This window comes from Gallus gallus, chromosome 8 (assembly GCF_016699485.2).
Source record: "Gallus gallus isolate bGalGal1 chromosome 8, bGalGal1.mat.broiler.GRCg7b, whole genome shotgun sequence".
Taxonomy (NCBI): domain Eukaryota; kingdom Metazoa; phylum Chordata; class Aves; order Galliformes; family Phasianidae; genus Gallus; species Gallus gallus.
In genome coordinates this window covers 29,420,754-29,440,214 of record NC_052539.1, presented here as the reverse complement: position 1 = coordinate 29,440,214, position 19,461 = coordinate 29,420,754, and the positions used below count along the sequence as shown (strand labels likewise).

The following is a 19,461-nucleotide window of genomic DNA, read 5'->3' as shown; positions in this document are numbered from 1 at the left end:
TGACATAATAAGCAATTATGACTGGTAATAATTAGCACTTATAAAGTTTTTTAAATAAAGCTGTATCAGGAGATGTGTAGACTTTTTTTCTGAAGTTTTTTGGAGGTTTTTAGCTTAGAATCTTCTTTGATGTACCTAAGATCGGTATTGGCTTACTTACAGAACTGAAGCTGAGTAATAGTAATATAGGCATATTACTAGCAGTGGTATTTCAAATTCATTTAATGGGGCTATCTGCTGTTTAGATAAATTCTGCTTGTCTACCCAAAGCAACCTTTTCTTGGGTTTGTCTCTTCTCAGTGGTATCAACAATGTCCTGGATGCAAGATCAGTTGGAATGAAAATTTTTGAAGACTATGCCATTTCTTGGTATTGGATATTAATGTAAGATTTTAATGAGTAATTGTAAATTTTCCAAAGCCACTTTGGAGTGTGAAGAAATTGAAAAAATAGATCATGTATGTGTTTGTTGCCAATTCTACATTTAAATTCGAAGAGCAACTGTAACTTCCTTTCATCACATTGTAGTAATGCTATGCTTTTGTACATGAGGAAAGGATAGCACAGCACACATGCGTAGAATGTCAGTTGATTTTGAATCAGTTTTTATTATCCTACCAGGAAAAACAGAAGGTGACATCTTGTGATGCAAGAACTATCTATGTGGTAATTCTGAAACTGAAACTCTGAAAGATTTTCAAAACAATTATACTTGCTAAGTGTCACTAGTACATATATACATAGAGAGAGAGAGAGAAAGCATAATTTCTGAGTTCTTGCTTACAATATATAGCCAAGTCAAGATATAAATCTGCTAGTGCCAGTGCAATAGGTGCAGCAAAACCAAGAGCAAAAAGTATAGAACAGCATTAACTTTATCTTGCAATTAATACTCAGTAATCACCAATCAATAAAATGTAGCACTGAAACAAAAGCAGGTGTTTTGCCTGAAGCAAAAGTGTAAGTAAATGTACATTCTTAGCCTATTTATGTTATTTTTGAAGGACTATGGTCCATCAAAACAGGAGCTGAAGTTTTTGCTAGGTGAGAGCCTATAACATGCACATATTAAGCACATATTACTCAAGCCTAAATGAAAATTCAATCATAAAACAATAAAAACATAAACTTTGGCTAATGAACTGCATATGAAGAACGATTGAGAAACACAAATTATCAGCTTTTAAAGATTTTTTGCCACTGGTGGCAGGACAGCTTTTTCATCTTATTTTGTGCTTGCAATTATCAGTGGCAAGAAAATCACACAGGTATTCAAGAAGCTCAGTTCTTTCTAAGTCTTGTATTGAAATCAGGTCTGTGGTGTGTGTTCTTTCATAGGATATGTCATAGATAGGCTGGAGAGAGAAATGACTGGTTTTGGACAGAAATTATACGTTCTGAAAGGTGGTTTCCACATTTCAATTATGATGTTTTTATAATGCAATTTTAAAATAGTTGGATAGAATCATAGAATGTTTTGGGTTGGAAGAGACCTTTAAGATCATCACCTCCCATTAGACCAGGTTGCTCAAAGTCCCATCCAGCCTGGCCTTGAATGCTTCCAGAGAGGGGGCACTCACAAACTCATGGGGCAACCTGTTCCAGTGTCTCACCACCCTGACAGTAAAGAATTTCTTCCTAATACCTAGTCTAATTCTACCTTCTTCTAGTTTAAAGCCATTTCCCCTCATCTTGTTGCTCCATGCCCTTATAAAAAGTCTCTCCCCAGCTTTCCTGTAGACCCCTTTCAGGTACTGAAGGGCCTCTATAAGGGTCTCCCTGGAGTCTTCTCCAAGCTGAAGAGCCCCAGCTCCCTCAGCCTGTCCCTGCAGGGGAGGTGCTCCAGCCCTCTAATTATCTTTGTGGCTCTCGTCTGGACCTACTCCAACAACTCCATGTCCTTCTTCTGTTGTGGGCACCTGAACTGGACCCACTACTCCAGGTGGGGTCTCACAAGAGCAGAGCAGAGGGGCAGAATCACCTCCCTTGACCTGCTGGTCACGCATCTCTTGTTGCAACCCAGGATATGATTGGCCTGGGCTGCAAGCACATGTTGCCGTAGTGCGTGTAGAGTTTTCTTCCTGCTTACATTTAGCGTACACCAAGTGATTTCTGGACAAAAATATTGGAAGTTCCAGAGATTGGGTGATGACAATAAAGAGCTGATAGTGAAAGGAGGCTGGATTGAAAATTAAATACAGCATTGCTGTAGTCTTTCTAGAATAACTCAAAACATTGTTGCTTTCAAGCTTCAGTTTAAGGCAACCTGTCTACTGAGGACAGTTGTTATCATGCTCTCAGTTTTTATGTTACTAAGACTCGTGTATATTTAAAGGGATTTAAGCTACTGTCTGTATTTACACAGGTAGCTACTTTCAAGAATAAAACCATAAGCTCCAAAACTACAGCTTGTTTTGAGGAACACGTTCTGAATTTTAAACAAAGCAATCAGAAAGTGAAAAAGCTTCATGCTAGGAAGCCTTTAAAGGGCAAGGATGTAAGAACAGCTTACAGTCATTTTTGGTACTAGTCTCATTAGCAAAGCTGAGAATCTGGTGCATACAAACATTTCTAGATCTGCCCTGTAAGACTGTCATATCTAAGCTACTCATTTCTAATAGCAGACAATATCCAAAAGGTTTTATTTCATAAGGAAGATTTTGAAATACAGATTTTCAAATAATTCTCATGTGAGACAAAGTGACCTTTGTTTGGAATAGCAGGTGTGCATGAAAGAGAAGATTCTCACACTTTCCTCACTTCTTGTTTCTGTCTCTTATCTCTCCAGTGGGCTGTTCATTGCAATGATAGTGAGCCTGCTCTTCCTTGTGCTGTTGAGGTTCACAGCTGGGGTTCTCTTCTGGATTTTCATCTTTGGTGTGATTGGAATTATAGGCTATGGTAAGTGTAATCTAGCCTGTGAGGCTGTTTTTCCTTATTGCTTAGGTTTGGGCAAGGAAAGTCAGTAATTATATAAATTTTACAGCAGGGAGAAGTGTGATTTTGGACCTTGTTAGTAGAGAAGGGCTTAAATGGCAGCAAAACTTAGTAAAAATTCAGCTCTGCTGTCACAACAGCAGATGTATTTACCTGAATTATCTACCCATGGTGCACTTTCTAATCATTTGTACTGATATTCCTTTTTATATATGTTGTTTCATAGTTTATTGGTCTCACAGTAATGCATTTTTGTTTTTTTGCTTACCTGACATGCTGAGGACAAAACACTTGGCTTGTAGAAGATTATTGAAAAAGAAACTTGTCTTTGCAGTCTTCAGAAATACACATTTTATGTTAATTGCTTTTTAAAAGGCACCTGGCATTGTTACTGGGAGTATGATCATCTAAAAGGAATACCTGGATCTGACCTCACTGTTTACGATATTGGATTCCAGACAGACTTCCGAGTGTACCTTCAACTGAGGCAAACGTGGCTAGCATTTAGTAAGTGCCCTTTAAAACTGATATCACTTAATGGATATTCAGGAAAATGAATCAGTGTCTTGTTACAGTGTCTGCCTTCTAAACACGTCACTCAGAGAGGTAAGAATTCTTTTTCTTTGTATTGTACAAAGTATCTGTTTTTTTGCAAGGAGGATTGTATATTTGGAAAAAAAAGATAATGCAATTACACTGCTGTTGGCAGTGAAAAACGTGCTTGTGTATTACACTTCATGTATGTTCTGTCTTCATAATGGGCAAGAAGTTAGTCCTGATGAAGTTGTGAAAGGGCATTTTTCTCTCCTAAGCCACTTATTGTCTTTCTTTGAGAGCCCCAGAAATAAGATTAATAACTCTGTACATCTTTGTAGAACTCTTTATGATCAGGTCACTTTTTTTTTTTTTTTTGGAATCTGCTCTAAGACTGTGGAATGACCCTTCACAAATTTCATTAGCTTTGTTTTCAAGTGTGCTTCATTGCCTTCTCTTACAGGGGCATGTGCACCTATATTACCTATATTTAAAACAAAATTCTACTGGAATAAGAGAGCTTGCAGCATTCACATTTCCCTAGGGAAGAAGGGACAGAAGGGAGAACAAATGTATGGAAAATATAAATTCCACTGCTGTTACTTCTCTACTAGAAGGCATACAGATGCTTTAGCTGGGATGATGAATGGAACACAATCTAGACAAAACTTTGCCTCTCCCTATAAGTAGCTGAATTAATAGGATGGTAGTATATAGGTTAATCTCCTTTCTTTTTTTGTGTCTCCATTAGATTGTCAAAATCATAAGGCATCTTTTTATGTATTATTGAGGCAAATTTTTCTGGTATGCTATCTCTAGAGGATCTTATGACTGTATTATGTCATTATGTCTCCAACCTCTTGTAATCCTCCTATCTCTTCTCCTGCCTGACTCTTAGCAGCCAGTTTGGAGTCTATCTGGAGGTCAATGTCACTTTCAGATTAGTAAACTAAGGTAGTCAGGAATTAAATTATTTCACCCAGCAAAGCAGTTAAATATCTTTGAAGAAAATGTGGGCCCTCTCAGTCCTAGCCTAGAACTCATTATGTATTAACATTGCTTTCTTTTTTTTTACAATGGGACAAGTTTCATTAACTTAAAAGAACTGAAATGAAATGAGAAGTGAAACCTAATAAACTTTTCTTTCATGGGAACCTGTACTGAAGTAGGTACTGAAATGCATGTAACAAAAACTTTGCTCTGAGCACCACTGTGATTATTTGTCAACTGCAGTTCTGATGGCCAGAGGGCTAGTTATATGTCATCTAATTGTTTGAAGCACCCAAACTTAATGGATATGTCTCAGAGTCAGAAGAGATGTGTTTCAGGACCCAGACTACCACACATGAAGTCCAGATATTTTTTTTTCTTTTTTCTGTAAAAGTACGTTTTGAACTGAGATAAATAGAAATTAGACTGAAGCAGACGTTTTTAACCAGAGCTCATTAATGACTCAAACATTGCTAAGAGAAGAAATGTTCTGGGACATGCCACTCTGCTTTCAGAACTCAGAGGCAGTTTGTATGATTGCAGCAGCATGACCAGAAACTGCAAATAATTTGTCCAAAAGTGTCCTATCCTAGCCTCTTTTTTCTTTTTTCTATTTTTTTCTAATGTGAAATTAAAGAAGCTCCTACCAAGTTAATACACAAACAAAACTAATGATTTAAGTGCATCTAGATGTTAAAAAAATATGCATCACGAAAACACACTCTTCATGAAAAAAATGACTCATCGTTTTATTTTATTGCATGTAGATGCTGCAAACTAGTAACAGTAAAGCATTAACTTGGCAAATGCTTGTTTATGAAAAATATAATTTAAGGATAAACTGTTTTTAAGAGGAAATGTTGTGGTCATATTTAAGTGGATGATTATCTTTGCCTTAGAATGTTATCTTCCATTTTTCCTCTAAAATTAGAAACGCTAATGTCTGGGTCCTGCATTCTGGCTAGTTCCCTATATGTGGAATTGCCCTATGCTGTCACTTAGAAAGTTCTGACATGGAATTGGCGGTTAGCAGCAGTGAGACAAAAGGAGATCTACTTTAGCGGAGAATCTCGTGAAGTTCATGAACGGTAGTGTCAAATATAAGACAAAGTAAAAAAAGCAATTTACAAAGGCAGTGTATTCGTTTGATTCTTGATAAATTTGATCTTTTTTTGTTGTTGTTGTTATCTACAGTGATAATACTTTGTGTTGTTGAGATCATAATCATATTGATGCTGATCTTCCTAAGAAATAGGATCCGGATTGCTATTGCACTGTTAAAGGAAGGTAGTAGGTACGTTTGTCTGACTTTAACATTTTTTTAAATTTATTAAAATGATCTCTAGGGTATGATCTTCTTGAGCTTCATCTTGTACTACAAGGTTGTGCGTAAATGCGCAATACCGGATTTGTTGAGTATAATGGATAGTATATGGAATGTTCATTCTCTGTTGATGAGATTTTGCTCATAAGAGCTTTCTGTTTTGCAATAGGATGTATATCTCAGTTCCTTGCCTTAGGAGTACATACACAGTGGTACTGTGTGTTCTCAGTGCAAAAGGGTGTATCAGCTGAAATGCTAAGTGTGGTACAGTATTAATAGGAGCCTGGGAACCTGTATCTGCCAACCTTGCTCTGTCACTGGGTTGTCTACAGAGTGCCATATTGGTGGTGGAGTGTTACAGTGGCTGCTATTCAGAAAAGACTGGATTCTTCTGGCTTCAATGAAACTTCTGTGTGGACATGCATAAATCTGCAGAGACTTTCATGACCAGACATTGTAAAATGGCTCAGTCCAAGACACTTCTTTTCAGCTCTGAGCAAAGGAGAAAGCAGAGCAGGATGTGTTAGTTGAAGGACCTGGAGACTTCATTTTGTGCCTCCTGAAATCTGCATAGACTTTGTTTGCTATGGTTCCTGTTTTATACAGTGCCAATGCTTAGTTCTTTTTAAAACTGGTTATGTAACAAAGGGGGAAAGGGCTTCAAAAATCAGACCCTTGGATTTCATTACAGGTAGGACGAAGGTCTGATTGACAACCACTGAAAGCATCTTCCTTGGCAGTAGAGCTCTGTTAATGTGAACACAGTACCTGCAGAATTCTGAGATCCTAGCTTCAGATTGTGCTACCACCATCAACAAGTAGCTCAAACAAAAAAGGATTATATTAGGATCTGATAAAAAGCTTGTTTCTTAAATTGTTGTAACTTACTGATGCATTTTATTTCTTTCATAGGGCTATTGGCTATATAATGTCTACGTTGTTCTACCCAATTGTCACCTTCATACTCATTGCAATTTGCATTTCCTACTGGGCTGTGACAGCTGTGTATCCTTCTGCCTGTATACTTGTGTGGATAATGTTTTTCTGCTCTAAAAGAGAAGACCGTGCTCTGTGATATCACCTTAACCAAGCCAGTATCAAGAAGCCTATTTAGTCACCTATCACTTGCTGCACTGATGCGGGATTGTTTCTTACTGCACATTTGGGTGCAATGTCTAATTTGGACAGCAGATTTAATTTCTGCCAAGGCAGTAAAGATCATGTGAGGCCTTGTATACTAATTAAGGTTGACTTTAACAGGTGAAAAAAGTCCTCAGCAAAGAGGGAATATGGCATTTAATGTACTGCATGCTCTACAGGCCTGATGTTAATGGTCTCTTAGTTAGCTGGGGAGGTTCCAGGTGGTCTTAGTTCAGAAAAGTGTAGGACAGGAATGAGAGCTTACAGTGCATGGAGTTCTCTCAGTCACCAGTTTGTTCCTGGAAAAGCAGGAATTTGACAAGGTATTGGAAATGGGAACATTGTTTTTTGAAAACAAATTTTTCTTCTTTCACATACCAAGAAGTTCAGATATTGTTGTTCAGAACAATGTTAATTTATCCTTGTGCCCTATGTCTACTTTCATCAAAGCAGAATAGTCAAAGACTACTGCATAAACTGCCTTGCCATGGGTAGGTGTGCAGGAGAAACTGAGGCTACCTTCAACGTTATTGCAGAATCACAATCACAGAATTGCAGGGGTTGGAAGGAAGCTCAAGAGATCATTGAGTCCAACCCCCTGCTAAAGCAGGTACCCTAAGTAGGTCGCACAGGTGGGCATCCAGATGGGTACTGAATATCTCCATAGAAGGGGACTGTGCAGCTTCTCGGGGCAACCTCTTCCAGTGCTCCCTCACCCTTACCAAAAGGAATTTTTTAAGCATGTTAGTATGGAACTCGCCATGTTCAAGTTTTAGGCCTTCTTTTCCCCAGGCTGAACAGACCTAGGTCACCCAGCCTTTCCTCACAAGGGAGGTGCTCCAGGCCCTGTATCATCTTTGTGGCCCTCTGCTGAACCCCTTTTAAGAGATCATTGTCTTTTTTGAACTGGGGAGCCCAGAACTGTACTTAGTGTTCTAAATGTGTCCTCACCAGGGCAGAGTAGAGGGGGAGAATCACCTCCCTTGACCTGCTGGCCACGCTCTTTTTAATGCACTCCAGGATGCATTTAATGCATTGGCCTTCTTGGCTACATGGGCACACTGCTGGCTCATGGCCAACCTGTTGTCCTGGTGGACCTGTTGTCCACCAGGAGGCCTAGCTCCTCTCCAGCAGGTCAGCCCCTATACTTCCTCTTGCCTATCCTGGTCAGGCTTTATAGTTCAGAGATAGCTTGACTTAGTTCTCAGAGTAATGAGAATATTCTGTCATGTCTTTCAGACCCTCGTGTACGTATCTGCATAGCAAAAATAATGTTTCTATTATCTACGCAGTTTCCTTAGTGCTAGTGGTTCTCCACTGCAGTCTTAAGTTGCTCAAAGCCTACAGTTCTGTGATTCCTCCTTAAAACACTTCATTAAGTTTTCTAGCTACATCAGGAGAACCTGTGTATAAAGTAATGGCTAATCAAACACTGTGCAAGTATGCAAACCTGACTTGTGACCCAGAGGTAAGTGTAACTAGTGTTTACCTATAGTAAAAATTACACTAATTACATTTCTTAATTGCTATTAAATGCAATGCTAGTAGGAAACATGCATATTTGAGAAGAATTATTCTTCATGTTAGATCTGCAAATAGTATACTTCAGATAACACTCCTTTGTTCAAAGCAATTTACAGACATAAACTAATTATTCTTCCAAACTGTCCCATAAGGCAGGTGGATATTAATGGTTCTATTTTACAGGGTGAAAAAGAGAGAGGGAGAAATACTGATCTATTTGGAGTGTTGTTTTTTGAATTTGTAAAGTTTCTATTTCATTGTCTTCGCTTCATTGCAGTTCAAATGGGTTATTTACCTGAGGTGCTGATTTGGTCTACTGTTTTCAAATACATAGTATATATTTTTTACCTGGGTATATTTTCCTAAATGAAGCCAAAGCAATATATGTATCTTAAAAGGAGACTCCTGAAATTCAAATTTCATTTTTGTTTCAGGCAAGTGGTCAACAGCCCTGTTTGCTAATTCCATAGTTTAAAGTCAAGCATCTGCATAAGACATCAACATAAATCCTTAAATATGTAAAAAGCTTATGTATTATTGGAGTGCAGTGTTGGATAAGTTAATGAAACATCAAGCAGAATTATATGATACTATATTGTCACTGAACTAGAGATATTCTACACAGAATTCATTGTGTTGTTTCTTTTTCTTTCTATACAGACATTTAACACAACCAATGTAACAAAATTATGCCCAGGTGCTCAATGTACGTTTGCTTTTTATGGAGGAGAAAGCCTGTACCATAAGTACATCTTCATCTTTCAGTTAGCCAATGCCTTTGTCTTTCTCTGGCTCGTAAACTTTGCAATTGCACTGGGTCAGTGTACCCTTGCTGGTGCCTTTGCCTCTTACTATTGGGCTTCTCGAAAACCAGCAGACATTCCACTGTGGCCACTCTTCTCTTCATTTGGACGGGCAATACGGTAAGACTGTGAAGCTTTAGGTGAGCCTTGTAATTTATTCAACAAGTGCTCTTTTTAAAGTTAGGGAAGCCAGATAGAGAATATAAACTGAAAATGATTAGCCAGAAGGTGTATTTTGTAGGGGGATCATGAATCCAGTAGCCCAGCAGGGCAAGGCAGCTGCATCTCAATGCTGCAAGATCCAGCCCCTTACAAAGCTGAGCAGCTATTCCCAGTAGATGCACACACCCAAATACATGTATGCAACACATACATTCACAGCTGACTGTGCAGGTTGACCTACACACACATAGAGTACTTGCACAAACACCAGCAGCCCCAGTGGCATCAGCCTGTTCTCCTCTGTTTGGTGTCCCTTACTGATCAGTTTGAAGGTCTCTTGGTGTATGGAATTCCCACTAGTGGACTTTTATCCAATTTTATGTACATGTAATTGTACATATATGTATATGTTCAAGGTGCATATCCCACCACTAGCCTTAGACACTTGTCTGTGCAGTAGCTGGCGCTTGGATCCCCAAACTCTCCAGTTACTGGCAGCTGGACGTATGAATCCCTGAGGCTCACAGCCCTGCTCCAGTTGCTCTTACGGACTCCTTTTCTCACTGACAGGCAGACAGACAGACACACACACACACACACACACACACACACACACACACCTCTCAGTAACCCCTAGACATCTGTCTCTGGCAGTTTTCAGAACCCCTGGTTCCTCCAGCAGCCACCTTCTCCAGGTGCCTTGCTCCTGGAGATGAATACACAAAAAGGTCTCAGCTGATCCACAGATCCTGCAGTCTCTCCAGCGGTTGATCGGGGCCTTCAGGACCCTCTAGTAGCCAACTCATCCTGTAGTTTCAGCTTTAGGGAAACAGGCACATACTTGGCTCCCAAGCTACCTAAGCTACTCACCAGCTAATCAACCTTAATATCTGCTGGCAGTCACACTCACATACTCTCATTTGCTCCAATTACTGGCACCACAGTTGCACAGACACTCTGACCTGTGGTCTCAGTTGAGCTTCTGGCATGCAGGTCCCTCACTAAGGAAAATAGCTGGAGGTTGAATTTAATAAGATAGGTCAGACTGTGCTGATCAAATGCAGTGCGTGGCCAGAGAAGTTTACTGACCTGTAGCTATTTATATGCAGCTGGCCCTTTTTGTGCCCTTATCCCTCATTTTTAACCATGCTTGTTCCTCCTCAAGCTTGATTCCTCCCTGTACTTGCCTTTAATTCCTCCCCTAAGCATCTCATAATCTCTGATTATCTTCCCTTGCAACCCAGAATGTGTCCAATACCCCAAGTCATTAACACCCTCCAGTTTGAAAAGTGCTCAGGGAAGTCAATTCTTGTTGACTCACCTTGATGGGCTTTACATCTGAGCCAAGGGACTGATGGCTTTCTTGGGACTGGTTGTCCTTTCCTCTGGGTGCCTCATTTGGGTTCCCCACCTACCATTGTGCCTCTGTGCTTCTGGAGGTGAGCCTTTGGTGGAACAATCCTTCTCCTGTTACGGGTCTGGGTGAAGCAAGACAGAGTATTGTTGCTATTTTTGCTCTGTGTTCTGTCCTGTGCAGTAACCTACTGTCATTAGAGCTTAGCTTTTCACATTATTAAAAGTGTGGTGCTTCCTGTCAGCTTAAAGGATGCACTGATTCAATAAGTGCATAGCTGACTAATAGAAATTAAGGAATACACACATTTTTAAAACCTGGGTATAAGATTAATGAGCTCGTAATAATCTTTTAATACAAAAAGCTTCTCTTGACTTTATGAGATAATTGATTGACAATTCAGCTTATAGCTAGGTTGCCATAATTATGTCTCCCATGAACAGTCTGCCCAGACTAGGACTGAGTTTATTCTGGAACAGTTATTTCTTTTCCAGAACTGCTCAAAGGGCTAGGTTGTGCTGATAGGGAATGCATATTCTGTGCTGCTGTGATTAAGCTAAAGTTTTGGCAGAGGTAACTAATGTGAATACAACCATTTAACAGCATTTATTTCGTTTTAGATATCATACTGGTTCACTGGCATTTGGAGCCTTAATTCTTGCAATTGTCCAGCTGATCAGAGTAGTACTGGAGTACTTGGATCACAAACTGAAAGGTGGGATTTATGAATTGGCACTAACTTACTAAAAACTGCTTTGGTAAATTATTTCCTTTCTTTCCCCAGATGATTTTTCAGCAGTGAAGAGATGAATTCTGCATTAGTACTCACCATTGCAGTTCTATTTGACAGCCATTGAATTTGTGATGATTTGCTGAAATTGGGTAAATTGAGTCTTCAATGCAGAGTTCATGTGGGACATGAATCTCATCTAACTGAAGGCTATTGAGCTAAATTTGGGTAGAGTCTGTACCCAGGAGAAAATAAATAACATTTTTGCTTTTGCCACAGTTTTAAGATTTTCTTCTCAATATGTTTCTGTGTTCTGAAAACTGTTCCTAAATTCTGCCTCTGATGTACTTTCTCCTTTTTTCAGGTACACAGAACTCCTTCACTAGATTTCTACTCTGCTGCCTCAAATGCTGTTTCTGGTGTTTGGAAAAATTCTTAAAATTTATAAACAGAAATGCCTACATCATGGTATGTGCTGTCTTTGCATGTGGTCTCCCCTGTCTGGGACACTAAAATACCCTAGCAACTACTAGTTGGTAAACAGCCAGCAGTACTAGAATCTGCCGAATAAATAAAATTATTTATGGGAGTATTCAGGAAATGCATGTGGTGCTACAATGGAAAAGTAAGATTTTTTTTTTTTCCTTCTTCTAAGCTCTGCCTTTTCTTGCCTGTCCTTGTCCATTCTCCCTACCCTACAAAGAAAGTGGAAGGGAATGGCAGCATTGGTTAATTTCCGCCTCTGATTCAGCAGCTGAAGTCCTACTTCAACAGGAATGCTAACTTGTTTGTTATTGCATGTTGATGTGACACTTCTGTTTGGAGGCAGTGTTTCAATAAGGAAGTCAGAAGGTGTGTGGTGTCTGTATTTGCTCTAGGAAGACAAAAGCACAAATTCTGTTAGCAGCAGCAGTGATGTTACTCTAAAATAAATCTTGTTATTTTAGCTTCTGGAAGAGAAATCCCAGATTGTCATCTAAATAAGTAGATACATGTTTCAGCTTAGGATGTTCTGTCTTGAAATAATTTAAGTGATTGAATGCTAGTCACAGGCATTATCTGGAAGTAAATGGTAATAGGTCCATTTTAACCCATGTTATAGTATTGTTTTTGAACATCTTGTTTACAGCTGGCAAACTGACTGCACTCCAGAAGAGCTTTCTAGATACTACCAGCTTTGTAGACGCTATTCCAGAAAGATGAAATGGTTTTGTTCCTCTGTAACTTCAGTGGTCATACTTCATGCTGATGTAAATCCACTGACTTTGATACTGATACTGCTGATTTCTTCTTGAGACAGAGTCAGATCCAAGTCATTACCTAAACGGTTCAACTCACTTCTCTTCAAGCACCTGTTCCTTTTCCACTGGCTATAAATCTCACATGGGTAGCTAGCAAAAAGAGAGGAATCCCTCAGCAAGTAGCATTTTTTGCTCTGTTTGGATTAAGTTGTGACCTTTCAGGTGACAGATGTGTAAGGGGTAGCATGCTCAAAATCAGGTGATTTGAAAGAGAAAGATGAATGATACTATGTCACAGTGTGATGGGAAGTGTTGAGGGCTAACAGGTGATTGGGAGAAGTGCTTTATGTTCATGGGAGCGTTCCCAGGACATACACTAGAGGGAGCTATGCATTACATGCAGTGTGATTCTTAAGTGCAAGGAGGTATCCTAATCATTTAAAATACTTAACAGTACTGTTATTTTGCAGATTGCCATATATGGTAAAAACTTCTGCACCTCGGCAAAGGAAGCATTCTTTCTGCTCATGAGAAATGTGGTGAGGTAAGGGGCCATCTCCCAGTGCTTGGAAATGCCAGGATTTGCTGCTATTTCACTCTGAAGACACACTTCCTTCCTCTCCCACCTCTGCTCCAACTGTTAATGGCTCTGTCTGTAGAGATGGCCATCGCTTCTAATAGCCAGTTTGTAAAAGCAAGCTGTCTGGCATAGTAACCTATGCAAAGTTGATCTAATTTAACTGTTTTGTTTAGGTTGCTCTTTTAAAATCCTAAGCACGTACTAGATTGTAATATTGCCTGTAAGTAACCAATGGAAGCCCTGTGTGAGAAGATCTGTGGATAAAAAGCAATGGGATGTTCATAGTCATGGAATCATAGAATGGCTAGGATTGGGAGGGACCCTGTAGCCCATCCAGTGCATACCATCCTGTTGCGGGCTCATTGCCTCCCCCTTGATTGGGTTCCCCATCCAATCTGGCCTTGAACTCCTCCAGGGCTGGGGCATCCACAGCTTTTCTGGGCAACCTATTCCAGCATCTCACTGCTTTGTGAGTGAAAAATTTCCCCCTAATATCTAATTTAAATCTCTGCTCTTTCAGATAAAAGCCATTTCCCTTTGTCCTATTGCTATCAGACCGTGCAAAAAGTCAGTCTCCCTCCTTAAAAGAGACTTATGATAAGTACTGGAAGGCCACAATGAGATCTCCTCAGAGCCTTCTTTTCTTCAGGCTGAACATGCCCAGCTCCCTCATCCTGTCTCCAGGGGAGAGGTGCTCCAGCCCTCTGAGCACTCTCGTGTCCCTGCTTTGGACCCCCTCAAACAGCTCCACATTTTTTTTTTGTTCTGGAGGACTCAGGCCTGGACACAGGACTCTATATGGGACCTCACGAGGGTCATGTAGAAGGGGACAATGACCTCCCTCATCTGCTGGCCGCTCCTCTTTTGATGCAACCCAGGATATAGTTGGTCATTCAGGCTGCAAGCACACACTGCTGGTTCATGTCCAGCTGGGTTTGCCCCACCCACGTGCAACACCTTGCACTTGGCCTTGTTGAACCTCATTTGTTTTAATGTGTTGTCCAGGTCCCTCTGGATGGCATCCCTTCCTTCTGTCATATCAGCTGCACCACTCAGCTTGGTGTCATTCGTAATCTTACTGAGGGTGCCCTCAGTCCCACTGCCTATGTCATTGATAAAGATGTTAAAGAGTACTGATCCCAAGATGGACCCCTGCAGGACACCACTCGTGACCAGCCTCCAGCTGAACATAGAACCACAGCTCTCTAGATGCAATGATCCAACCAATTCTTTATCTCTCAAATAGTATATCCTTCAAACCCGTATATCTCCAATTTAAAGATAAGGATGTGGTGTGGGACCATGTCAAACACCTTGTGCAAGTCCAGATAAGTTACATCAGTGGCCATTCCTTCATCCACCAATGCCATTACTTCATCATAGACAGCCTCTAGGTTGCCTTGGTGAAGCCATGCTGGCTGTCTCAGCTCACCTCCCTGTCTCACATGCACCTTAACATAGCTTCCAGGTGGATCTGTTGCATGATCTTCCCAGGCACAGAGGAGAGATTGACTGGCCTGTAGTTTACTAAATCTTCCTCTCTCCCTTTGTTGAAAAATGAGAGTGTTGTTTCTATTCGAGTCAGCAGGGACTGCGACTGACAGCCACAGTTTCCCAAATATGATAGAGTGGCTTGGCAAACACATCAGCCAATAGCCTGCTATTTTTCTGTTTCGTGAGCATTTTCCCACCTGCTTTCTCTGAAAATTGAAAGACCTAAGGCTTCAGATTCCTCCAGTAAACATATGAGTGTTGGAAAGCAGCAAGAAAGAAGAGCAAGTACTTCGTGTTCAAAACCATTGTCTTCAACATAACAAGATATTCCCCAGTGCTGGGAACTCCCCAGGCCTTCTTTCTCACTACCAAGACTGGTGCCAAACTCCCTTTTCTCTCCAGTACTTTTCTTCCTAGTTGCTGGTTCTTCGTGAAATACTGTGAGATCAAAAAAGAATAGGAGAACTTTGTAGCAGGATCTGTTGATTTCACAGCAGACAGTCCAAACACAGTAAAACTACTTAAGTGGTTTATATTATTTAGTGAAGGACTGGGAGGAAGAGAGGAATTGAAGGGGATGCTGAAAGAGAGCAAAATGGAAACAGTGCTTAAAAAAGAGGAGGAAAGGACTGGACATGGGAAAATAGAATACATCCACCCTGTTACCCTGCATTAATATTAGAACAGTGGTACTGTGTCCGTATCAGGTACTGCCTGTGCAGTAGGAAAAAGAAGGTGCCTTTGTTTCCTCTCAGAACTACCACCTCACTGTCCTTTGTACTTCTGTTCTTAATAAGAGCAATAGCTAAAATACAGGCATATAATTTTATTGTTTTAAACAGTTTTGTTTATTTTGTGCGTTTTGCTTCTTGATCTTCCACAGGCTAATAATGATTTATTCTCTTTAATATTTGTTAATGCTTATCCATCATGGCAGTCAGTACTATATACTACCATATGCACAGCTGTCAGTGCTGGCATGAGGCTGGTGATGCAAAGCTCATTTTCCATGCCATTATTTACCTGCAATTTCTGATAAGACAGGCTGGCAGGATTTCAAGCAGAAGGTCCCAGCTGTTACCGTCAGTGAAGTCTGCGGATTTACTGTCAGTTTTTCTGTCTGCCTTCATTCATTCATTCATTCATTCATCTGTGACCATTCCTCTGCTTTGAGACCTCCTACCTTCAGTGTTATACCTTGATATCTTAAAATAGTTATGTGGATTTGGCATGTTATAGAGTCATAAAACGTGGCCAGATGGGACCAACCAAAAAGAGGACCTACCAACAATCTACATAAACATCGCTTTTTGTTATGGTGTTTATTTTGCCTCTTTTGGGCTAGCTTATCTGTGACCGTACTAGAAAGTTTGAAATAAGGATATTTTGAGATAATTATTATTTTTTTTTTTTTAAACCAACAAGAGCAATAAGCAGTCTGCAGGCCTAATTCATCAGGCCTAATTCGTTAAGGCTTAATTCAGCAAGATGCTTGGGTTGTTTTTATGTTGTTGTTGGTTTTTTTTTTTTTTTTTTTTTTGCCTCACTGGATTAGACTATAGTGAAGTTCATCTCAGTATTGCTTTTCTACACTGTTACATTGTCAGTCCATGAAACCAGCAGAAAACAGCTTCTTGTTCACATTTTGTCAGTTATCCATAGATGTAATGAAAAAGAATACAAATTTAAGTTTTGTGATAACTATATATCATTTGTCCTTTGCTGAACAGAGTTGCAGTTCTGGACAAAGTTACAGACTTTCTTTTATTCCTGGGGAAAATTCTCGTAGCTGGTGGTGTAGGTAAGATGATTGATTTTTACAAATTCCTATTTTCTGTTACCTACAAGTATACCTCCCATATGCATATATGTTTAGTTAACAGTTAAGGGGTTCTCCTTGCTCTGACTATTGAACTTTTTTTTCTTTTTTTCTTTTTTTCTTAAATTTTTCCCCCTTTTTATTCCCTCTGTGGTTGTGACAGCATCTTTTCTGTGATTGCTTTTATTAGGCTGGCAGGTGTTGCTAGCAGAAGGATTTCTGCAGCCAAAGCATTATAGCTGGATAAAATCAAATTTGTATCCAATAAATCAGCCATAATCTGTTCTCTCCATGAGAACTGAGCAGACGTGCTCATTACATTCACCTGGGAGCAGACTGCACACATATGAGAGGAGGTGGTGCAGGTCTGCAGGAGGTGGGCATGAAGTTGTGCTATATTCAGTCTCATTCAAAAGAATCTCCAACTAAAAGTAAAATAAATAAGATGTTTTTAATATCCATATGTTCTTTTATTTGCTGTCAGTAAATATAAAAAAATATTTTTTGTTATTTCATGGCTTGAATTGATTTTTTAAAAGTGAAGCTCTTTCAGAAATTTAGGTTGATAGTATTTCCACACAGCTTATATAAGTTGCACCAGCAGTTTCAAAACATTGTTTTACTAATGGGCATATTTTGTATTCTGTATACTCTAAAAGATTACTAGTGAACAGTATTTTTAGTAGAAGTTGAAAATTATTACCAAGACCAGATGTAAATTTTTTCTGTCATTTTTCTGTGGAAGGCCTTGCAAGCTGGGGCACAAAACTGATTTGAAACGTTTTTTGAAATGTAAGCCATGAAATACTGAAAACCGTTCATGCCTTCTTTCTCTTCAAAAATAAATTATTTTGCCTACTTCATTTTAAATGAACTGTTCTGTTCTAAATCTATTATTGTGTACTTTACTAGCTACTACTTTACATTTCTTTTTTTTAATATGAAATAGTTAAGAATTTCTTCAAGCAATAAAATCTAAAGCAGGATTTTGCTGACTGCTTTAATTTTAGAAAAAAAAATCCACACACTCATCTTTATTATCCCACATTATTGTCTTTTTCATCATTATTTATTCATTTTGAAATTAAATCCAGTAAAGTGATGGAATAAAACAACTGTTTAAACTCTTCCTAGACCTATGAATATTATTATGGTAATTGATTCATTTACGTCTCTCTTCTGTTCAGAATACAGATCCAGGAGATAATTAGAATGGAGAAATGTATTATTCATAAATTCTTGTATAAACCAACCTTAGGTCTACTGTATGTTGTTTTTGTCACATCCCTTCTTTAGGTGTTAAGAAATCAGTTACACCAGGAATTGCTAATCTTTTGTGCTTCTTGCAGGTGTTCTTGCGTTCTTCTTCTTCACACAGAGAATACCAGTCTTTGCCCAGGAAGCACCAGCACTAAATTACTACTGGGTACCATTGTTGGTAAGGCAACCATCTAATCCCCTGAACACAGGAGGCCGTTTCAGGTGTTCAGATCAGTCAGGGTGTGTTCTGGTAACAGCTCCTATCATGATCTTCAGTGAGGAGTGATCTGTTATATTCTTCTCCTCTGGTTCACTCTGACAGAAGTCATACTGCAGTAACTCTGCACCTTCTGAAAAAAAAGGTTATAGATTTTCTTTGCTCAGACTTCCCAAACAGCAAAGGCTGATAGTGAAGCACCAATGACATTGTGGCTTCTAATGGAATAAGTCTGTAATGTATCTCTTCTTGCTTCTGTAGCCCACGTAGACTCTGGAACAACTCCAGGATGAGTGATTCTTTAGATTACTGTCTCAGAGGAGTTCAGAACGTGCTTGACAGATATTCTCCATGGAGGTTGAAATGCCTTCAGTTTGACAGCTGAAAAACTGGTGGCTACTGCATGCAGTGTCTTGACTGTCGAATTCCTTTTCACAGCATCAGTAGCATCTGATAGAACTAAGGAGATTCAATTAAATCTTCCAAAATTTGCTTAGCAGACTAGGCATCTGACTTGTGTTAACATTGCCACATTGGTGTCAAACTAACATTTGGGGTTTTATTGTGGTTTGTCTTTTGTAGACTGTCATTATTGGCTCCTACCTAGTGGCACACGGGTTCTTCAGTGTCTATGCAATGTGTGTTGATACACTTTTCCTCTGCTTTTGTAAGTACTGAGTTTTCTTTCATTAGTACCTGCAAGTCGCAGGAGGAGTACAAAACCACCTTGTCTGTTCCTTACAGAATTCTGTAGGGATTGAGATACTTAGAGATTGAGTGAGGAAAAGTATGACTTTACTTTTCAGACTCACTCTTGGATGCATGCATGAGTGCAGAAGTGTGTCTCAGTCTTAAAGTAACAGAAGGGAGTTGCAGTTCACATGGATATCTGGCTTTTCTTTTTCAGATGTTCTTTAACTATTACTGTGGTTATATAGTCTTATAGTCTTGATCACATAAACAGTGGGTCACTACAGCAAGATAAAGATGGTAGTGCTGATTCTTTTAGTTACTTTTAATTCTTTTAATTACTGCCATATAATGGAAAGGATGGCATTCTGTAGAGTAGCTATGTTTCACTTATTTCTGTGGAAAATCAGCAGTGCCCCCATTGAAGGAAACAAGTAATCATGCTGTTTCTTTGCACCTTCCTCACTGAGTGGATTAATTGGACAGCAAGTGAGAAGTTTGGAAGTTTGTCTGCAATCTGGTACTGGGTCATCTCCTCTGGTGCAGATGTTTACAAGTATGGCATGCAGGCTCTTGGTTCATCACTGGCAAAAATGCACAGCTCATGGTGGTGACTGTGTTGAAAACTAGTGTTTTGTAGCTGAGAATTTTCTGTATTACAG

The 19,461-nt window shown here is 39.5% G+C and overlaps 1 protein-coding gene across 6 annotated transcripts in view; it reads left to right on the top strand.

Annotated features, from left to right (window-relative positions):
- SLC44A5 (solute carrier family 44 member 5) overlaps positions 1 to 19,461 on the top strand; it is an 86,903-nt gene that overhangs the window by 31,720 nt on the left and 35,722 nt on the right. For 5 of the 6 annotated variants that reach the window (XR_001467890.4, XM_004936912.5, XM_426673.8 and 2 more), the window contains 13 exons: positions 301 to 384; positions 2,789 to 2,901; positions 3,313 to 3,444; positions 5,656 to 5,755; positions 6,698 to 6,790; positions 8,306 to 8,393; positions 9,110 to 9,372; positions 11,389 to 11,483; positions 11,863 to 11,966; positions 13,210 to 13,283; positions 16,544 to 16,614; positions 17,982 to 18,070; positions 18,692 to 18,776. Coding sequence is in view for 5 of the 6 variants with exons in the window: in XM_004936912.5 (XP_004936969.1) it covers positions 301 to 384; positions 2,789 to 2,901; positions 3,313 to 3,444; positions 5,656 to 5,755; positions 6,698 to 6,790; positions 8,306 to 8,393; positions 9,110 to 9,372; positions 11,389 to 11,483; positions 11,863 to 11,966; positions 13,210 to 13,283; positions 16,544 to 16,614; positions 17,982 to 18,070; positions 18,692 to 18,776 (1,391 nt within the window). In the remaining variant the exon portion in view is untranslated. Of the gene's footprint in view, positions 1 to 300; positions 385 to 2,788; positions 2,902 to 3,312; positions 3,445 to 5,655; positions 5,756 to 6,697; positions 6,791 to 8,305; positions 8,394 to 9,109; positions 9,373 to 11,388; positions 11,484 to 11,862; positions 11,967 to 13,209; positions 13,284 to 16,543; positions 16,615 to 17,981; positions 18,071 to 18,370; positions 18,672 to 18,691; positions 18,777 to 19,461 lie in introns of those variants that run through there. The other variant, XM_004936914.5, reaches the window with a different exon arrangement.